The sequence below is a fragment of the Lepisosteus platostomus genome, chromosome 6 (genome assembly GCF_059453375.1).
Source record: "Lepisosteus platostomus isolate fLepPlt1 chromosome 6, fLepPlt1.hap1, whole genome shotgun sequence".
Classification (NCBI taxonomy): domain Eukaryota; kingdom Metazoa; phylum Chordata; class Actinopteri; order Semionotiformes; family Lepisosteidae; genus Lepisosteus; species Lepisosteus platostomus.
The window spans coordinates 23,240,876-23,261,412 of NC_142616.1; the positions used below are offsets into that span (position 1 = coordinate 23,240,876).

The 20,537-nt window shown below is 37.4% G+C and overlaps 1 protein-coding gene across 50 annotated transcripts in view; it reads right to left on the reverse strand.

Moving 5' to 3' along the window:
* The window catches only part of ank3b (ankyrin 3b), a 203,423-nt gene that overhangs the window by 25,950 nt on the left and 156,936 nt on the right, over nt 1-20,537 (reverse strand). For 21 of the 50 annotated variants that reach the window (XM_088634875.1, XM_088634885.1, XM_088634871.1 and 18 more), the window contains 15 exons: nt 15,871-15,994; nt 14,508-14,519; nt 12,804-12,906; nt 11,679-11,732; nt 9,957-10,063; nt 9,333-9,365; nt 7,785-8,009; nt 4,848-5,002; nt 4,208-4,419; nt 3,344-3,551; nt 2,710-2,806; nt 1,903-2,131; nt 1,304-1,429; nt 582-704; nt 185-211 (listed from right to left, as the gene is read on the reverse strand). In XM_088634875.1, coding sequence (XP_088491001.1) covers nt 185-211; nt 582-704; nt 1,304-1,429; nt 1,903-2,131; nt 2,710-2,806; nt 3,344-3,551; nt 4,208-4,419; nt 4,848-5,002; nt 7,785-8,009; nt 9,333-9,365; nt 9,957-10,063; nt 11,679-11,732; nt 12,804-12,906; nt 14,508-14,519; nt 15,871-15,994 — 1,835 coding nt within the window. The remainder of the gene's footprint in view (nt 1-184; nt 212-581; nt 705-1,303; nt 1,430-1,902; nt 2,132-2,709; nt 2,807-3,343; nt 3,552-4,207; nt 4,420-4,847; nt 5,003-7,784; nt 8,010-9,332; nt 9,366-9,956; nt 10,064-11,678; nt 11,733-12,803; nt 12,907-14,507; nt 14,520-15,870; nt 15,995-20,537) is intronic. The other 29 variants (XM_088634876.1, XM_088634864.1, XM_088634910.1 and 26 more) reach the window with 12 other exon arrangements.

Sequence of the window (20,537 nt, forward strand, 5' to 3'; positions counted from 1 at the left end):
CTGCCATTAATGATGCAATGAACAGGGGCAATGAGTAACTTCATTAACTGGTTTTACCTTTGGGGATATTTGTGTCTACACCATGGGCAGTACTGATGCTCAGTGAATGCATCTTTTTCTAAAAGAATTACATTTTCAAAGAGATAAACCGCACTTCATGCCTTCAATGGAGTGTATATATTACCTCTTCATCTTGATCGGACTCCAATTCCTTTTGGTTCCCAAGATGCATTGCAGAAACAGGGAATAATACGATGGACAGTAGGGAAAAGAAATATCAGGACATGAAAAGGGAGACTGAAAGCACACAATGTAAGCTTATACCTCAAAGCCAGCAAAAAAGGAAAACATTTATTGCAAAGTAACACATAAATTAAAATCAATCTATACAGCACATAAAGCCTATGAACCATCAGCCAAGCATGAGTAATAAATAAAAAAGTCCCAGTCAGAAAGAAAAGGTTTAAGACACAGCCAGAACAAAGGACCAAAGAGGCTCATAACAGATAAAAGTCACAATCAGAGGATCTGCTACTCAGGGTGTCAGTTTATTGTTTTCTATGCGACACAATACAATGTACCTTTTTGTGAGCAGGCAGTGTAATATTTAAGTTGCAGACTGCAGTCTGTGGAAGTCCTTTAGTAGTTTTGGGCTCTTTGAGGAACGACAATCGCCCACATGGCTCTTGACTATTGTCTCTAACCTGTGAAAGCAGAAAAGCGTTAAAACAAGACACATTCTCTAGAAAAGCAAATGCATGACTATGTGGAACTAATGTTTGCTTTCTGCTATACAACTACATTCAAACTAACATTGTAAGATTTTATCAGTTATGAATCTGACAGAAATTAAAAAACACATATAACATATATAACTACATTATCCAGTATATTACATAAGCACTATGGTTCAGTTTAAGAACATTTATCAGTTATTACTGAGAGCCCTTTTAAAGGATTATTCCTGCTAAACGTATCTCACCCTCACTGACAGAGATCTGTGCTTTTTTCTCTCATGAACTGTGTTTCAGGATTTCCAATTAAGCTGCCTGATCCAATTCAGTATGAAAGGGATCAGGATTATTAGCGGTAAAAGTGTTTGGATAAAAGGCGATTGAAAGGAGGTGTTAATCAGAGCATATGGCATATTTTAGGAAGCTGTTAAGTCAATCGATTTGGTAAGCTAATAGGTAATAAGTTGTTAAACTAGTTGAATGCATCATTCTGCTTCTTGCACAGTATCAGCCACAGACATCGCCGCCAACTTTTGTGATGTTAAGAATTTAGGAATGTTATACATTACCTTCACACAGAAGGGAAGTCTGTTTTCTTTGAATGCATAAAAATTAAAAATCAGCTGTTGCCCCGCTTTTGTCAGAGAAACCAAGTTACCATAGCAATCCACATAGATGGGCTTCCCTTCCAAAACCTGCAAAAAAATCAGGCCTTGATTATTCATTAATGTAAAAAAAAGAAAAGAAAAATGTTGTGTTCTGTCTGTTCAACCTAGAAAAGAAAGATAAGTGATCTTCGAGGTTCATTGTTCCATAAATCACACCGGCCTCTGGGTAAGATAACTAGGGCTGTCAATAGTCTGGCTGAGACAGGATAAAAATCTAACGATGACTGTTCAAATCATAACATTTACAAACTACTTTCTAAAAAGCTGTTCCTGCAGTGAAGATATGCTAGATATGTTAAAAATACTATTTTATACATGGTTTATTAATTTATGTCATTTCAGTGAATTCACCCTAAAAAACAATATTTAGGAACAAGAGTGCAGAATAAGTCTCAATATTTCATATATTTCAAATTCTAAACATCTTCCTTTTAAGCATGGCAATTCGAGCATAAAATGCAAAACCTAAAGAATAATTTCTTTCGAAGATCCAAACAAACCTCTATATCCTTGCTCCTGGCAACTTCTTCAAAATTCTCCTGCTGCTCCAGAGTCTTGTCTACTTTGTCATCTGTCATACAAAAGCATCGCAGTCGGGCCTCCACTGGGTCATTCATTTTGGCAAAGACCACAAATTTCGCCATGTATGGAACACAGATAAGCTCCCTGTAGAGCTGGGAAGCTAAGCCAACAGTTTCTGGGATCTGATGGCAGTCTGCAAGCCAAAACCTAAAAGAAAAAGGGGGGAAAATATGTGTAAGTGCAATTAAAACCAAGAATTAAAAGCATTTCTTTACACCAAAGGCTACTGGAGTCTGAAACATGCTGTTCATCCATGCTGTTGACGCAGATACCCTGGCTTCTTTCACTGCTAGATGAGATCCTTGGACCAATTAGCTACTAACTACCAAATGAGCTCTATGGGCCAAATGGCCTCCTCTTGTTTGTAACCTTTATGTTCTTCTGTTCCAGTTGCATTTCACAGAATGATTCAGAGCTCTGTATATGAAATACAGCATGATGTAGCCAAGCAACCAAATGATTGAAATACTAAATAATTTCAGAGGTGCCTGGCATGTGCAGAGGCTTTAAGAGCCAAAGCATATGACAAAAGATAATCTAATTTAAAACAGGAGATTTCCAAATTCGAAACGCCAAACCGAGCACATGATTTCAACTGAGTCACATCTAACCTTTTTAGAGCACACCAACATTTTTTACATATGAAATAAGTTGAGTTTTTAAGGTCTTGTCTTGTAGACATGTTTGAAAGCTTTTGGGAGAATATTTCTCTAAAGAAGCCTTACCTGGCAGATACATTTGTTGTAAATGAAACGCAGTCACTCACAAACGTCAGTGGGGTAGTTCCTGTAATGTCCTCCCATTGTGCAGGTGATGTGCCTCCTGTGCACAACAAAATAGCTTGACGATACAGCAAAAAAACTCAAATTCTCTGCTTGAAGAAAACTTTGAACCTTCCCTAATACTTCCCTAATTACTAGGTCATAGGACAACATTAAAATAAATTAATTTTGCCAGTTGAGGTAAAAATGTTTTGTTTTGAGTCATCTTAGCCCTGCTTTTTTGTAATAAACATTACTTAGTATGCTGACCTAGGCACACATTAAGGCAAAACTTCCACAAGCAAATCCTAAATTCCAGGATTGTCACTAGAGAGCACCTTCCTGTGTGCCAGAAACTTCTTACGTTACTTGGAAAGCTGCCAACATAAACACCAAGTTTGGAAACTACTTGGCTGGGTTATGTTTTAAATTTAATATGGGCCCTATTATGGACATAATACCAGAAATGACCAAGAATTTCTTGTGATCTATCAGACTGACTTCAATCTGTCCTGCTTTGTCTGCCTAATGGAATTTCTGACATCAAACACTATAAATATACATTGTTATTTTTCTTTCTTTTTTTTGCTAAACCTGCCTGTTATGCTGCACAACAGTCGCAGACTTGGGGTAGTGTCTCCTTTGTATCCATTGGTAACGCCTTCTCCAGATGGCGGCGGTACAGGAATCGTCATGGTGATGGGTTTATGAAATTTTCTCCTCCTGGGTTCGACGGTCACAATTGGACTGAACGTGGCCTTATTGCCAAGAATCTTTTTCACAATTTCATCTGGAACTGGCTGAGCCTGTAAAATGATATGGTTGTTAGTTCTGGCAGCTGGCACAATATTCTTACTTCAGAATTCCCAAATTCAGAGTTTATTTTTTACTTTTACTTCATGAATTAATTCTAATTCATGTTCTCACTTAGTCAATGGAATAAAATCCAAAACAAATAAAATTTCAAACCTTCAATTTGGTTGATAAAATTAATTAAAAACTGTTTTTGTTTACTATCCCCTCAATACAATAGTCCTAGCTTTGTTGCATCTACGAGAAACTTGTTTTTTGGGAAAAAAAGGATTTCACCTATGCCTATCCATTTTCAAGAATCTCCTTGTATAGTTACCCCACATTGTTCAGTGACACATACTAAACAGCAAGGGGAGGTAAAAACAGTGATTGTCCAGACCACTTTTAGGCATCAGACAGATCCTAAAGCACTCAATCGGTTAACGCTAAATTAAACTGTAATTTCAGGAATTTCAAGTTACAGCTGAATGTAAAGTGCAGGTACCTCCTCTAAAATGGAAGTAAAGCTGGAACACTTTCCAGAAATGACCCTTTTCTGTGTATGCAAAATCATTTTGGATCAAACACAAGGGAATGTGCAGCCTGATGCTTATTCGTTTGGCCTGGTCAATCACCATCCTGACACTGAGGGCCCCAGTGTGCTCCCTACCTGCAGGCCCACTCTGATCCTCTTGGTCAGCGCTCCCTCCGGGAAGGAGGCCTGGACAAGCGGCACTGTCATGCTTGACAGGACACCCCCTTCTGGACCCATCTGATTGCTCTCTTGCTTAATCCGGGACACCACAGCAAAGTACTGGGGAAAATCCTTAGTAATAATCCGGCAAATACGTTTCTTCTCCAGGTCTTCGGCACTGTCCAGTTCTGTAGAAGCAAACAGTTTTTACCCAAAACGTGTGCTGACCGCAGATGCCAATGTCAGACGGCACATTCCAGAAGTTAAACATTGAGGAAAGCGTGAAAAATTGCAAACAAATTTATAATCAAATTATTCTGGAATTAATTTGCTAACAGCATGGCATGTTTTAAATAGTTCTACATTTGGCCGAGTTTATTAAATCTCCATTTTGGTTCAGAGGCTGAATTAGAAGAAGATGAAACAGGGGTCTCAGCTATTTATGAAATTCAGAGCACTAATAAGGTGCTTCCGCAACACGGCTATACCCTGTCTCTTATGAGTAAATAAGTCACTTTGCCATCTGGTTTTGTAATTCATCCTGACACTTATTGCTATTTACAACTCCCACATAAAAATATCTCAGTCCCAAAGTACTTTGATATTGGACACCTACCTTCATCCATTCCATTTAGAATTTCATTAAGGTCTTCCGATTTGCAGTCGTACTGGTGTTCCTTCCACGTTTCTCCGTTTTCGCTCCTCAGAATTATAAGTTCTCTCTCTTTCCCTCTCATTGATCCAAAATGGGGAATTTCCACTATCACAGGGCTGGAAAAAATACACGCATTTAACAATGGCACTCCAAAGCATGACCAAGTAGCGGCATGTTTCTCTTCCCTCTCCAGTTTTGGAGTGGGATACGTCATCAGTTACTCCTCGATGCTGGCATGTATTATTCCCAAAGAGGAAGAAAAGATGAACAATGGTGCAAAACTCAACACTCTGATCGACTTGCAGTCTATAAGTTGCACTCATTATTTCACAGCGGGTAGCAGTTCACAAAACGGTCCATTAAAAAAATAAAAAAGTGAATGCAATTTCACTTGACACCAGATCAAAGCATCAGAAAAGCTGCATAATCCTTTTTAATATTGAGGAACAAAAGAACAATAATTTGGACTAGTAGCAAGGGTTTTTATACCAAATCGTATCTGTGAAGAAAAAGCTGAAGAAGAAAAGTCAGTGAGTTTACATGATTGTATTAAGGTGTTGCTATGTTTACCCAAGGATAATGCAGCACATCTCAAATGCCACATTACCACTTCCCATATCTGACAAACAAGCATCTTTAGAAATAAAATCAACCTTTTGCAGAACAGAATTAATTTTACTTAACTATCACCCAGCTAAACTTTCCATTTCTTTGTCTTTTTTTCATTTTTATGTCACAATGCTGTGTTATTTGTTAAACCAGGGTGCTTGATAGACAAAAGGTTTGCTGTTAAAACTGGTCACTCTCTGACACTGGGTGGTGAGCCGTGAGCAAGGTGTGTGTCTGATGGCATCTTTAATTTTTCAAACTGAAATGTCTATATGTGGTCTTTTTGTTGATCCTCCAACCTTCGAGCAAACCCTTGCGCTTAATGTCTGTGAAAATTACAGTACAGTTACATAAAAGCCTGATATATTGAGGCAGATTTAAAAAGCAGATTACTAGAAAGACAGCTGAAAACCAATTAGTGTGGACTCTGCAGCTTCTTAACAAATATGCTAAGACAGTATTCTTGTTTAACTATGCAGACTGCAACTTTATTACAGGTAAATGACATTTGCTGTCACGAGTCCAAATCACATGACATTAAAATCCTTAAAGTAATGACAACAAAGCCAGTAAAAAAATGTTTAACTTGTGGAGTCAGGCGGGATTGCAAATCATTTAATTTATTTTAACTTTTTGCTGAGCATTTTCAAGAATCCTGTTAGAATATAAATATAACACTATATTTGATATATATTATTTATATTCTGATTCTGATATATTCTAATTTACATTCTTATTTGATTAATATATTCTATATTACTTTTTTACATTTGTACGATTCTGAAAATTTTTAATATTAAGATTTATTCATTTATAATTTGAATTTTATTGGGTCTCATAACCCTGCTTTGCTTTACGACACAATCTGTGTAGTTAACAAGAATTATACTGTCTAAACCAACATTTAAGTACAAAAAATGATTTTACAATTTAGTGCATGACATTGAATGTAAAACAAACTGATACAGAGAAGGTACCAAAGATAAAAATGACAGCTACGTAACACATAGAGGGATGTTATCCTAAATTTGTAAGTACTGCAAATGAATATCAGATTTAATGGATGCTTAAAGAGGTACTACATGCAACAGAAATGCTGCAAATGATTTCTGAATGTTGCAGGTTGTTAAAAGAAAAAACACTAAATATTTTTACCCTGAAAAGCTACATATTTTAAACATTAAATTGTAGTATTTTGTCTGTACTATAGTACATTAAGTACATTAAAAGAACTTGCTATTTGCCCACACCTTCTCCTCCTACACCCCTTTAAAATTTACCTGTGAAGAGGTTCAGAGTTTTAAAGTCACCAGATACCTTCTCCATAACTCAGAGAAATTAAAAGCCTTCCACTGAGGACTTAAATGTATTTGATGCAGCTGTGGGAGATCAGGTTTACAAAAGTATAAAAAGTAAAGCAGTCATGACAGCAGTATGCTTGCAGTGCATCATGCCTATCAAAGCGCAGAAGGGTTAGCACAGCTCTGAAAAGTCAAGCCACCATGATCTTTCAGTGACGGAAAAATCAACTGAAAGCTTTAGAGAAACAGAAAAAAATAAATAAACATGGGAGTGACCAAAAAAAAAAAACCAATTACAAAAAAGAAAAGTAGTAATAATTTGCCCGGACAGTTTGCGTCTTTTCTAAACATTCTCCTACCCAATAAATTTTGTTCCTCGGGGCCCGAGCTGCAGGATTCGGCTAACCATGCTCTCTCCCTCATTAAGAGGGGGGGGGCTGGAGGGAAGGTGCAGTTTACTGAATAACATCCATGCAGCAACAAGAGAAACAAAGAGGGGGATAAAGAACAAACTGTCATTCCCGCAGGGTTCTGTAACTCCCATCTAGGCACTGCTTCAGGAATAAAAATTGCTAACTTCTCAGTGGTTTGGCTGCCTGGCTTCCTTCAGTCCACTTTTCTAGCTGTTTTTTTTTTGTAGTCCTCTTTTCCTGACAGATGGAATAACTGGTTCGGCAATGAAGGGTAATGTGGGAGGGGGGTGTCGATGTGGAGTGTATAAAACACCTCCTGACCTCCTGCCCTGGCAACCGGACACTGGTGTGGTTCGTGCAGAGCCCTGCGGCCTAGCGTTAGGTGTTCCTGCGTGGCAGAACAGTGGTGTCCAGCGGACTTCTCTCTCCTCTCTCCTCTCTCCTTCTTTTTAAAAAAAACATTCTTTGACTCTTGAAGCCGCAGGAGGTAAAAAAGATGGCGGGCCATGGCATGGGTCAGAAAGCCAGAAAAATAAAAAAAATAAAAAAGAATAAATCAGCCCAACCCGACTCACCCCAGAAACTGGGCTCCCGCGGGGCCGACTTCCACCAGCCGGCTGGCGAGTCCCTCTCCCTCGACCATGGGCGGGGGGCTAGCGAGCTTGTGCCTCTTCACCAGGCGGCAGGTGATGCGCGTGGGTGCAGTGCACTTCCGCGGCGGGATAATGATCCGCATGCCGTTGTGGCGGCTGCCTCGCATGGATCCGCCGCGAGCGTCAACCATGAAACTGACCAGAAACCTGGAGGGGCAAACAAGCGGTGTAGGGAAACGTCCAGTTATTTCACTAAACCACAGAGCCAGTGTCCCGTGTCGGGATTCTACAGCCGAAACGTACGTTCAGCCTCTTTATTTCCAAAGGAAAAAAAAAGAGAAGAGAGAAAGAAAGAGAGAGAAATGGTGCTTTTGAGTTTTCAGCCCTGGCAGTGAACCCACCTCTCACTCCATCATTTTAAAATGGTAAGTCTGTTGCAAATTTACCTCTGTCTGCTATGTTCGAAAGGCTTGAAATCACACCAACAGGAGAAATTTAATGGGGAGCGATGTGGTTTAACACAATTGGAAAGAATTTCTAAGGAACGCTGCCAAGGTTAAGCACTCAAGATATGTACTGTAGCTCTGAAGAGTGAATTAAAATTAACTGGTCAGTAATGGATTTTACTCTATATAAATATGAGACTTCATCCAGATGTTTCTGACTGAAACTCTTCCTTGTATATATTTAGATCCTGGGACATACGTAAATTACATAAGTACATCATAAAACTGTTCATAACATAATAACAGTTATCATGTTATCATGATTAAATTATCATGTGGTTAAACACATTATGCTTTATAATAACAGAGTAATTCTAAATAAGGGCCTTGCAAGTAGCAAGACATTTATAAATAGAAGTTTAGGATGCAACAGATGCAAGTTTAGATGGCGTTTTGAATTTCTCACCTGTAATTGATTTGGGTGTAGAAACACCAAATATTGATGTTTTACATTTTCTTCTTACAAAAAAGTGGGCACATTTCTTATACTCCTTCAATGATTTAAACTTACATCTTAACTTTTTTATTTTTTAGTTAATATTGATTAATTATGACTAATTCATAAATGTCAAGGTTTAAAACTATTTCTTCCTAGTAATTAACCATATAGAGTGCTTTTTAACTAGGGCTGAGAAAACTACTGTACTTCATAGGTAAAAAAAATAAATATTAATTATCACAGAAATAACTCTGACCAAATATTCAGTCAAAATTGACTGTACAAAGCAGTCACTTTCATCATTGCATTTTGCATATCTGAGGGGTTAATACATGGATATTGTACAAAGGTGTAGGAGATTTCAAGCAGGTGTGTTAACCTAAATAGGACATGCTGTTGTTTCCTTATATCTTATATTAAACTTTTAAGCCCGTTAGGATACACCTTCTTAACAAAGCGCATCCTTCTCAGGGGATTTGCAAGTACTGCTACAATGGGCATTTACTCTACGTGAAAGACCAAACAGATGAAACAAACACTCAGACAGGAAAAAGAAACAGCTTGGTAACAGGACAGAATTATCACCTTGAGTCATACTGGGGAAGTGGAGAGGAAAAGCTGCAAAATAAAATGAAACAATGTAGAAAGGCAAAGTAAAGAAAGACATTATTGTCATTATTCTGATTAATATTGTTATGATTATTGTCATTTGAACTACTCTCATGAAGCAAATAAGAAGAAAGCAAAAGAAACTGCACTGAGCAGGAGGAAATGAACGATTTCACAGGGTGAGGCACAAAAGAAAAGAAGGACTGCAGTAAAAGCAAACAAAACCCATCAGGTGCCTGATAATTAATGTTTATCACACATAATTAGTTGCTATTCAGTTTTACACACAAAGATATGCTTATTGATACAAAACATGAAAATATCCCTTGCTGCCTCTCCAAACTTGTGCAGTTATCACTTCAGTGCCTGACTTTGTCCTATGGCTTATGATGGCCAGCCCAGTCATATCATCCTTCTACTTCTCTGAATCTGATTGAACATATCACATGGCAAACGTAGAGTCCTGGTGTAAAACTTTAACACTCCATCAGCTACTTTATATACATTACTGCATTGCACTGAGCAGTAACCTAACAAGCTTAAACAGACCAATGCTGTAAACACACAAGTTTTCCTCCTGCACAGCAGTTTGGCACTTACCCAGAATGAATAGGACTGGAAACAAGGTTCACATTGTCAAGGGTATCTGCAGCCCAGCTGTACCGTCTCAGAGAGTCTGAGTCATATTCCCTTGTCACAGTCAGGTGCTATAAAACACGAAAACTTTAACTTAGTCTTTTTTTCCAAGATTCATTTCAAAACAAAGGGTTTTATGTTATCCCTGAACGTACCTGCATTTATAATCAACAAATGCTCGTCTAAGCTACAGCATATGAAGGTACAGGTGCATTATTGTGTTATTGCAGCAAATGCCAGATGTTTAGTAGCAACAGAATTTCAAACAAAACATATTTATTAACACTGCAAAATGATTCTTTGATAATAATTATTTTAAAATGCTACAGAATTAATTATTTGGAAAGAACACCTGATCATCACGTCACTTACATCACACCCTTTGTCATCGACTCCAGTAAAAGGAATTCAAAAAAGGGGACCTTGTTCAGTGAATTTCATCAGTCTGAATTGTATCCCATGATCAGCTTAGCTGGACTGCGTTCAAAGTAGTTACTGAAATTAATTATTCACATTTTGTATGCATTCAGACTTGTAGGGAATGAGAATGCACATAAATGAGTTGATGACAAATACACTGTATGTCAGCGATCTTTCACTGATAGCCTCTTCAGAAGGAGGCTGCAGTGGTTCAGAATGAGGCATTTCTTCCCCATCTTCCTCATCATTACCCAGAATTCTCTAGCAATTTTCACCATACAGGTATGTTGTACAGGGTATAGCTTTCCACAGAACTCCTGCCCACCATCTGTGGGGTGTATTGAAGGATTGTATTGGGAGGCATCCAACTCAACTCAATAGGCAAAACCAGCTAGTTAATGGTTTGACTTGACAGATTTAAAAGTTTCTCCTAGCTCTTCGGCAGCTTGAAAGAAGCTTTGAAAACCTGCAGACACATTGACCCATCCACTCCTGGGAGATCATGTCCCTCCAGTGAACCAGAGGAAGTATATCGCAGAATGAACCCAGGAGACCCCACGATGTCAAAAGCGAGAAGCAAGAGTGTCGAACAGAGCTCTCCAGGACCAGAATGTGCAGAACACGGACAGACAACACCTGCTCAACCTGCAAGAATGTCTGCCTTATTGGAGATCAACATCTCCTAGGCTCATGTTAGATAAGCATTCTCAACTGTCAGGGGCAACCTATGAAATTTTAATATTTCGACACAAGCATGTCAAAGAGGTGCAAATGGCAAAGAGTGGCAAATGACATTTTCAAGAATTCAGGTTTGCACAAAATAATACCATAATGACATATTAAAATTCTGAAATAATTGTGAACTTTTGTTAGTTACACTGATGTTACCATTTTAAAATCCCCCAATACCTTTATGTAACACTACCACTAAGTTCCAAAGTCATGCTCTTTATATAGCAACAAATCTCAACTGTGAATTCTACTAGAATTGTTTGCAAAGTAAAAGGAAAAAAATTATAGACAAGCATCAGGAATAATTAATTTATGGATTTCTGAAACTACTTGAGGAAAAATACATCCTGAAAACGGAATTGAAAATAAAAAGCAGAATATAAGAAATGACCAAAATGAGGATTCTGACAGAGACTCATCAGTAAAGAGAAATGAAAATGGAAAATGTGCAGCAGAGCCAATATTTGTCTGCATACAAGATCCCTAAAACAAACACAGCTGAGAGGAAAGAGTGCAAAGCGATGTACCATGTACCTTATTCTGAGGGTCAATAATGAAGGAAACGTGTTTGCAGACACTCTGAAGCTTCTGAATGAAAAAAACACGTGTTTAATCTCATGGATAACTGTAAAATTGGCAAAGGAACTGAACAATGCTGTTGTTCCTTTAGAAATGAAAAACACATAGTTGGACTTTCAGAATGCCTTTCATGTTAATGCTCATTATAAGTGCAGAATTTGTTAGTGATCTCTGCTTGTCAGTGAGTACTTCAAATCTCAGCAGGGGACGAATTATCCTCTGCCTTCAGGAATAGAGGGAGAAATTAAAGGTCTAACATTACTGATGGAATACACATACTTGTACAGAAGGTCTAACATGCCTGGGCCCTGAATTGTAAACACTGGATGCTTCGAAACATTATAATGTCCTACCAGCAGAGTAACAGTGTGTTAGGTACAAAAGAAAAGAAAAAGAAACAATGGTCTTTTAACTGTAGATAGCAATTTAGTCTACAATCTACACTGAAAAAAGGAGTAGAACAAAATGCCAAAGCATTTGTATTAAAAACTACAGCATTTCAGTCCAATTTAGCAAATTGCACCCTGGAGAAAAATAGTTCCTAGCAAGTAACATGTGATTAGTGGAAATAATAACCTTTGAAAGTTGATTCATGCATTTTGAAGCAATTTCAACACACATTTTTCTTGTGACTCATTTAAAGAAACTGATTCTTCATGACTTGCTCGTAGCTTTGAGATTTTTTATTCTTTACTACTGGGGTAGAAGTGAACTATATGCAGTCTTCGCCTGATAAAAAATGTTGTTTTCCTGCAGTCTCTCTTCTTGGTGGCTAAGCAGTTACTGTACCTTACATACAACTTAGTTGTTGTTTTTTTTCATGGAAAGAGAATCTGGGTTGGAATAACTGCAAACAGATCACTTGTACTGTATGTATGGCTTCCTTTGGACATTTCAATGAACTATTTTAGCAGCTGTTGCAGAGTTGTCGCAAAATGTGTTGCAAATCAAACTCTGCTGTTGGTTCTGTGAAAAACGGAGGACCAAAAGTATTTAAGACAGAAGTATGGCACACAGCAGTTTCCCATTACTCTTTCAAGAAAGGTCCTGCATATCAATAGAAGCTGAACAGAGACATACCGTATCCTTTGTAGGGGCCAGCATCTCCTCAATCATGATGCTGTCTCTTGCGAAGGAGCTTCTGTTCAGAGTGTTGGACCTATCCGAACTGAAGGAGCGTAGGCTGTTGTATTTACAATTTACCATACAATAGGGGGTGACAATGAGATGAACAGAAAAAAAATTGATTACTGCATGCAACTTCCAGGGAGCTGTTGCATAATTTTAAAAACAAATTCCACAGCACTGGACAGAACTTATGAAAAGATGGATGTGAGAAAATGGAAAGGCGCTATTCATTGAGAGGAAAGGTGAAAATCCTTAGGGTTGTGTCAGTCCAGCTAAAAATGCAGGCTGAACTGCAATTTAAAATGAAATGCATGTGGGTGTATAAATGGATGTTACTTTCACACACCAGCAAGACAAAGTAAAGAATACCAAGTGAACACACGTATTTAGGAAGGTTTGATTTTGTGCCGTAGACCATATTGCATATCATTTTAAAACACATTAATGAAAACAAATACTTTGATCCATAGAATATCTCATTTACTGCATTACTTTGGATTTGTAGATTATCAGACACACATTAGGCTTTAAATTGATGTTAGGGATAAAGCTTTCCCTTTTTCAAACAAGATTATGTTGAATCAGCTTGATGTAAATTGTTGAGAATTACTGGAGAATTGTATGAATTCAGTAGAAAGAATAAGATGAATCATTAAACAGTGTCTCTGTATCCCACAAATATCTTAAATTGGAGAATTCTTACACATTTTGTAGAAGTGTGTCCCTGGAATCATTTTACTAATGGTGTCAATGAAATTCTGGAATGTATGATTCTACTGTTGCCTATTTCTAGATCATTTATTGCTCATTGTCATTATCGATAATGACTATCATTATCATTACAATCAATAAATAATCTCACTAAGACTTAATTATCTGTTATAACGAAAGCTTTCAGTAAAATGTTTCCAGACCTTCTGACACTAACAATACTTTTCCCTAAGACATATTTTGTAATGTGTTCAATGAAACAGTTTAGCTCCCCTGTGACCTATCCCTCACCTGATTTCAGGAGATGCAGAATAAATGTATACCAAAAATAAAAAAGTCAGGAAGTGATGACAAGATCACCTAAGTTTTAATATTCTATATAAGAGGAAGTGAAATAATTTAGAATATTAATGGAATACTTCCATAGTTTCTTGTAAAACCTAAAGCAGAAATCACGGCTTTTGGCATGTCACAGGATTCTGTAAGTTTAAATCCAGTTTTATTATTGACCAATTGATCCCTGGAAGATACAGTACATAGAGGGAGATTGAGGACTAAACTCATGCTAAGGTATGCATCACCTTAAATGTCCAAACAAAGCAAAAGGAATTGCGCAATCTGTGCTAATCACAACAAATTGGCATTTATATATTTTCTTTTTATTAACCATACAGTGTGTACCAATGACCTTGATCATTTTTATTAAATAAATAGATTGTTTCAAATAAATTTATCATTTTAGTCAGGTGAAAAAAGGGTGAAATGTTTATATTTTAATTAGGAAAAAAGGTGACTCTTTGAAAAAACAAAAGAGCAAGCAAAAACTGTTTTCTACAAACGGAAAGCAACAAAATTTAGCACATCACAAGGCGATGGTTAATGAAGTCGCAATGGTCAGGGAGACAGATAAGATGCCGCTACTGCACATGTGTCATGCCCTCTTACCTGATCTTAGGGCTATGGCAAGAAATAAGTGGGGAAATAAAAAAAGAAAACAGTAGAGATTGAAAGCAAAGAATCAGAAAGACGATAAAGCAGAAATGCTGTGGTTTAATGACATTGACATCAATGCTCTGCCTTTGCATGTGTTATACTCAGAGACCACAGTATGCTTCAGCCATCCCAAATGAGTTTTCTTTCAAGAATGGCTGCACATGCCTGAACAAGGTCTTATAACAAGAGACGGTTTGGGTGAGAACATATTTTTGTCCAAGAGCATAAAATGCAAGCAGACTCAGGTGATGCAGAAAAAAAAGTTGCTTAGCAACATAGAGTAATGGCTCAACTGCTAATGGCTGAAACTGAGAACTTATGGATCCTAGTACTTCCAGACACGAGGGAAAGAAATGTTTTTTTAGGTTAATGCTGCTTGGTATGTTAGAAATATGTGTATACTACCCCATGACATGAGTAGCAGAGCTTTCGTGCTTGTCTGTAACTCAGAGCACAGCCAAGCATACAGCTATTGGTCACATCAATACTTTGATGTGTTGATGGATGCCCGGAGCAAAATAACCGAGCACTTTAGTGGCTCCTGATATCACGTGTATGGCTTGACTATCAAACATGCCCTTGAAATGGTAGAAAATGAAAAGGCCTTCATAAAAATCATGATAGTCAAAGCTTTTCAGGGCATAGGCATCAAGGTTAATCACCAAATGAACCTGTATTCATTTATATAACCTTTTCTGGCAAACCAAAGCAAGCCAGCACTAATTCCTGACATAAACATAGACCAAGCCTTGCAACAAACATTTAGATTAGTAGAGAGCAAGTTTGCCTTTTCAATGAGTGATTTTCCTTTCCACTATTTTGGAATAAATAACAACTAGATAGTCTGCTGTCAGATCCTAGAGCAGACAAATGATAATGCACTCCTTTTTTTTGTTTATGAAGGTGTTGTATTACAAAAAGATTCCAGGAACACAAGTTACAACTGAGAGGAGCCATCTGGCAAAAGAAAACAATATTTATTGATCAACATTTAATTACTGTACTGTCTGAGGACTTTTATTTTAAATCCTGGAATTTCTTCCTTGACATTTTTATAGTAATCACTCGTCATTTTTTCCTGAACAAACTTTATAGAGTTGAACTGAAGTAATTCAATTTTGCCCTTTAAACATAAACTGGGTGTCTTGTTAAATTTTCAGAATTTTTACAGTGACATTTTAAGTCTACTTAAATGGCATTTTTAGAAAGTTTCTATCTGGCTAACAACCTTATACTGTTTAAATCTCCAATGGAATTTTTATAAGAGTCAAATCACTGAAAATGGTAAATGAAACATGCAGACAGATTACATTACCTGGCAGATCGCGCTCCTATACTGAAACCCATATAACCTTCTTGCGGAAGTGAGTCGTCTCCTAATTCCTTCAGATCTTGTGGCCCAAGGTATTTGTCTGTGTCTCCAGTCATTGCATCCTCACCTAACAGAGAGCCTCAGTGTTACTCAAGCACAGTGCAAATGGCTGCAGCCTGGTTCAGCTTGTACACTGTACCCAACGAGTAAGCTCTGAGTAGCTGCTGAAAGCACTTGATAACTAATCAATGTGAACTAAACTCTTCCCACAGGCCTTTTTCCAGCTCCACAGTGAACACCCAGCTGAATGTTATGAACTGTCAAACGGGTCAGCAACTGCTTCACAGCTGCACAGTCTGTAAACATTGCATTTGCTTCGGTTAGACAATGAGGAAAACTTTTCCAAGCTTTCAAAAGATAATTCAATCTATACCAACTTCACAGACAATGCTAATTGTGCACCGTGGATTTTCGCTTTATTAATTAAAAGTTGGGAGAAACAAATGCATATGTTTCCTTAAATTTGGGAAGAAAAGCCATAAAGCCGAAAGGGTTAAGAGAGCAAAACTCAGAGCAAGTGCACATCAGCCTTGGGGGGAGAAAACAGCATTCCAGCAGCGACAAAGCCAGCACTCAATGCCTGTTCCCTGCTGATACACTATGCAACAACCCCTCCCCCCAAAAAGCAGCCTCACTGTCCCGCAGCTGGTTGGAAAAAAAAAAAAACATCCCTTGCACCCTTCACACATCAGAATTAGAGGAACGCTTACTGACAAAACTCCTGCAAAACCACCTAAAAAAGTCTATTCTCCTTACTTCGTATTTAGCCTTTCCATTAAGTGTCCTCTTCTGTGAATTTGCATGCATTAAACAAGTTGAGCAATCCTTTTTTTCCCAATGACTAATCTGCTACAGCAAATGTTTCAGGCTACCATTTTACCCATACCGGACAAATAAACAGATCAGCTTTCTCCCACTTGTGGTGCCCGGGATATAAGGTGATTATTCTGGGCAGCAATTCATCAGCTGCGATACTCAGAACACAGGGCACCCAGCAGTAATTTAGGACTAGAATAGCAACTCCTTGGAATGTTCAACTTTATGTTAGGAAGCCTTACGTAGTTGGGAAGCCATTTCCTGCCACCAGTCTTAACTAAAAGGCTTTTTTGCTTTTGCTTTTTAATTCCTTTTCTGGGGCTCTGATCACTCCACAAACCAGGTCCTTCTCAGATAATCCCTTGAAGCACAAGCCCGCTAATCCTGAGATGTCATGTTCACTCTTCGTCCTCAAGCACAGAGCCCCCTGCTCTCCTTTTTCCAGCACCTGAAACTGCCTGTTGCTGCAAACTGCACTGCTGTTGTTCCCGCTGCTAACTGTGTTCACGCTGTGTGGGACTCTCACACACATCATTAGAGAACAGTCGCAGCCATCTGAGGTCAAGACAAACCGAGGTAATACTTTAGGCAGCTCTTTAAAGCTTCTTCTGATTGGATTTAAGACTTCCTCTGTATTGCAGTCCTGTAACACAGCTGAATGGCAATACAAAGGCAAAGAGGAGTTATTTGTATGTTAATCATGCTAATTCTTGGGAGTACCCTGTAATTTAACACTCTTCTTCGGGCGGTTCACAATGAGCCCCTCTGAAGGCAGTGAAATAAAACATGATCACATATATGAAATAAAACCCCTAGAGCGACAACTGCTTGCCCGTTTACTGGTAAGGGAGAAAGCAGACAGACTTTAAATGGGAGGGAACTAGTGCTCTCCTGTAGAATGTTGTTTGTGCTGTAACTAGAGAGTTTGCTTCTTCTAATGACCTGTTAACAACACAGAGCAATTTGTCTGGGTTTCTTCAGTAAAATAGGTTATGACAGCGCTAAACTTCACTAAGCATTTTGCATTTGATTTGACATTAAAACTAACATAAATATTTAGGTAGTCCTACATTAGTCTCTAAATGTACAACTTTTATTAATGCAAATTTAGTAATGTACATAAGATGTCTTCTGTACTAATTTGAAACCTAGCTAAATAAGATATACAATGTTTAAATGTTTTTTGTTCCTTAATGTATTTTTCAAAGGTGTTACAGTGATGCTTTTTATTACGAAAAAAATCTGTCTTTTAAAATATCCCAAGATGATTTTTTCTTCTTTTTTTTAAATAAAGGCATTGATACAATTAAGCTGCTTGTCAAACATCCTGGAAATGAAAGAGTCACCTGAGTCAGGACTAAAGTTCTTAGACTAGAAAGGTTCACTGCAAACTGTATCACCTGTAAACTGAACATTTGACTCTAAAGTTAATTGTATAAAACTTCATGCAACGTCCAAGCATGTTAATTATTTGTATTGTGGTATGAAAATGTAATGTTTTACCAGCTAAGAGAAAAAAGCTCATTATATATTTAAATATTTTTTAGCCTGTTAAAAGATCTTATGCTCACATTCTGACACCCCCTTGTGAATTATATGGAAATATTCAAATATGCACTACACTGACAAATCTGTCTCACCAGCACTTTCTCTATAGCACAAATGAGAATTTAGGACAGACACATCCGAATCTTCAGAAACCCCCCGATAAACCCAAATTGTAACATTTTGGAAATATGACAAAGGACATTAAAACCAAAAAGGTATTGTGTTATAGAACATTGTTAATTGCATTGTTTCTAGGTTACAAAAAAATCAGAAGACAAAACAATTTTATCCCAATATTACAACCTGCATTACTAAGATAGTGACCTAAATTAACATTAAATTGTGCCAAAATATTAGCAAACCTATTTTATTATTACCTGAACCTAAGTTGTTACTCCTGAAAGTTCCCTTCCCTCTTTTATACCATTACAATTTCAGACTGAATGTTAAAGTCTATCAGCTGACACTGAAACCTCATACTGTCTTCTAAAGTTACTTCAGGGACACTGGCTGAACAAACTCATGCATTTTAAAAGCTGTTGACTGCATGCAAAGGCTTGAACTGGAGGCTAAGCATGAACTGAATCTCTCAAGATACAATCATTTTATATCAATATAAATATGTATTCATTGTTATATTTTTGGTCGAAACAGTAAATGTTGCAGATGCAATTCTCCACCATGTGTATTTGTAGGAAAAGGGGAAATAATCACCCTTCTTTCTGCAGATCTAGAGAAAAATTACATCTTTTTTTTAACCTACAAATCACAGGTGATTTAATTAACAAAATTCCTTTCTGAGAGTTATGTGAATCACATCCAGTTATGATAGCAATAAATTACCTTTGTCATTTGTTTCCTAATACATGTAGATTTACTTGATCATAGTACGTACTTAAAAAAGAAGACTTTTCAACAACTTGCTATCATACACTGTCCCTACACCATCAACACAAAACTGCATTTGTAATGTAGGCTTTACTTCTGTTTGCCCTCTGTTTAAAGTTTGTTCTACTGTTAAAAGAGGAACTGCAGTCACAAATTCTCAGACTGGTTATTAAATCTTGGAAACAAAATAATTACAATGTATCACAAAATTTTAAAAATTCTGAATGAAGTCCGAAATTCTGAACTTTTTGAAAGTACCGTATAGTCTCCATGTTGTCACAAAAAGGTGGTTTAGCCATGGGTGAGAGTGATAGTTTGCGAGAATTGTGATGTGAAACGACCCTTCCTGCTCACTAGTCACTGTAATGACTCATGTAAGGTGATGTAAGAGCGAATAAGAACAGGTTGAGCAGAAGACATTTCACTGCAGAAATGTTCCAATGTGATCTGCATTCAGAGTTAACAAGTAAGTTGGATTTGTCAGTAAAATCATCTCAAAGTTGAGAGCAATATTTCTCTTGGATTAAAAGTAATGTATTCACAAGCCCGCTTGTTTACAATGTAATAGGGACACGTACGTCACTAGACATTTTGTTGACTTGATCTGAATCACAGAAAATGGTGCTGCTCATACCCGGAAATTTAATCTATTCTGTGATGTACACTGGAGGATTTACACGTTACTGTGTCCATTTAACTTTCACTGTGGTTTGAAATGCACTCATCAATGCTGATTCTTTTTAATCAAAATATAATTGCCGTTCCCCTTAAATTCTTTCAGATTAGCCTGAAACAAAAACATTTGAAAGGGAAATCAATTAGTAGTGAGTAGTCAGACACAACCTCTCGATAAATTTAGATTTATCCTCTACAATTCGTTCTCAGCATACTGAGAATTCAGAAACCACTGAATTCCACAGAATCCACAGTTTTTCGGAATGCAGTTCTATTCCGCCACTGAAAACCAGAAAATTCAAGTTTACCACTATGACTATTAATCTTTTGGTACTTTCTTTCTAAACATTTATACCGATTTATCAGGCTGGGTATTTTAGTCAAGTAAAGTACCTTGCTCAAGGGTACAACAGCAGTGCACCACCTGGGAATTAAACGTCTCAACTTTGTAGTTACAAATCTAGAGCCCTAGCCACTGCTCCACACTTACTGTAGCTAAGTGTTTAAAACAAATAAGAAGCGAACAAGAACTATCTTCTGAATTCTTACTTGCTGTATTCCTACTTGAAAGCCATGACAATGACCCTTACATGTTTCCAAAGATAAAGAGCACTGAACAGAAGCAAAAAGAGAACTTTGCTTATTAACATATTCAATACTCAAGTGATCACTTAGCAACCAAA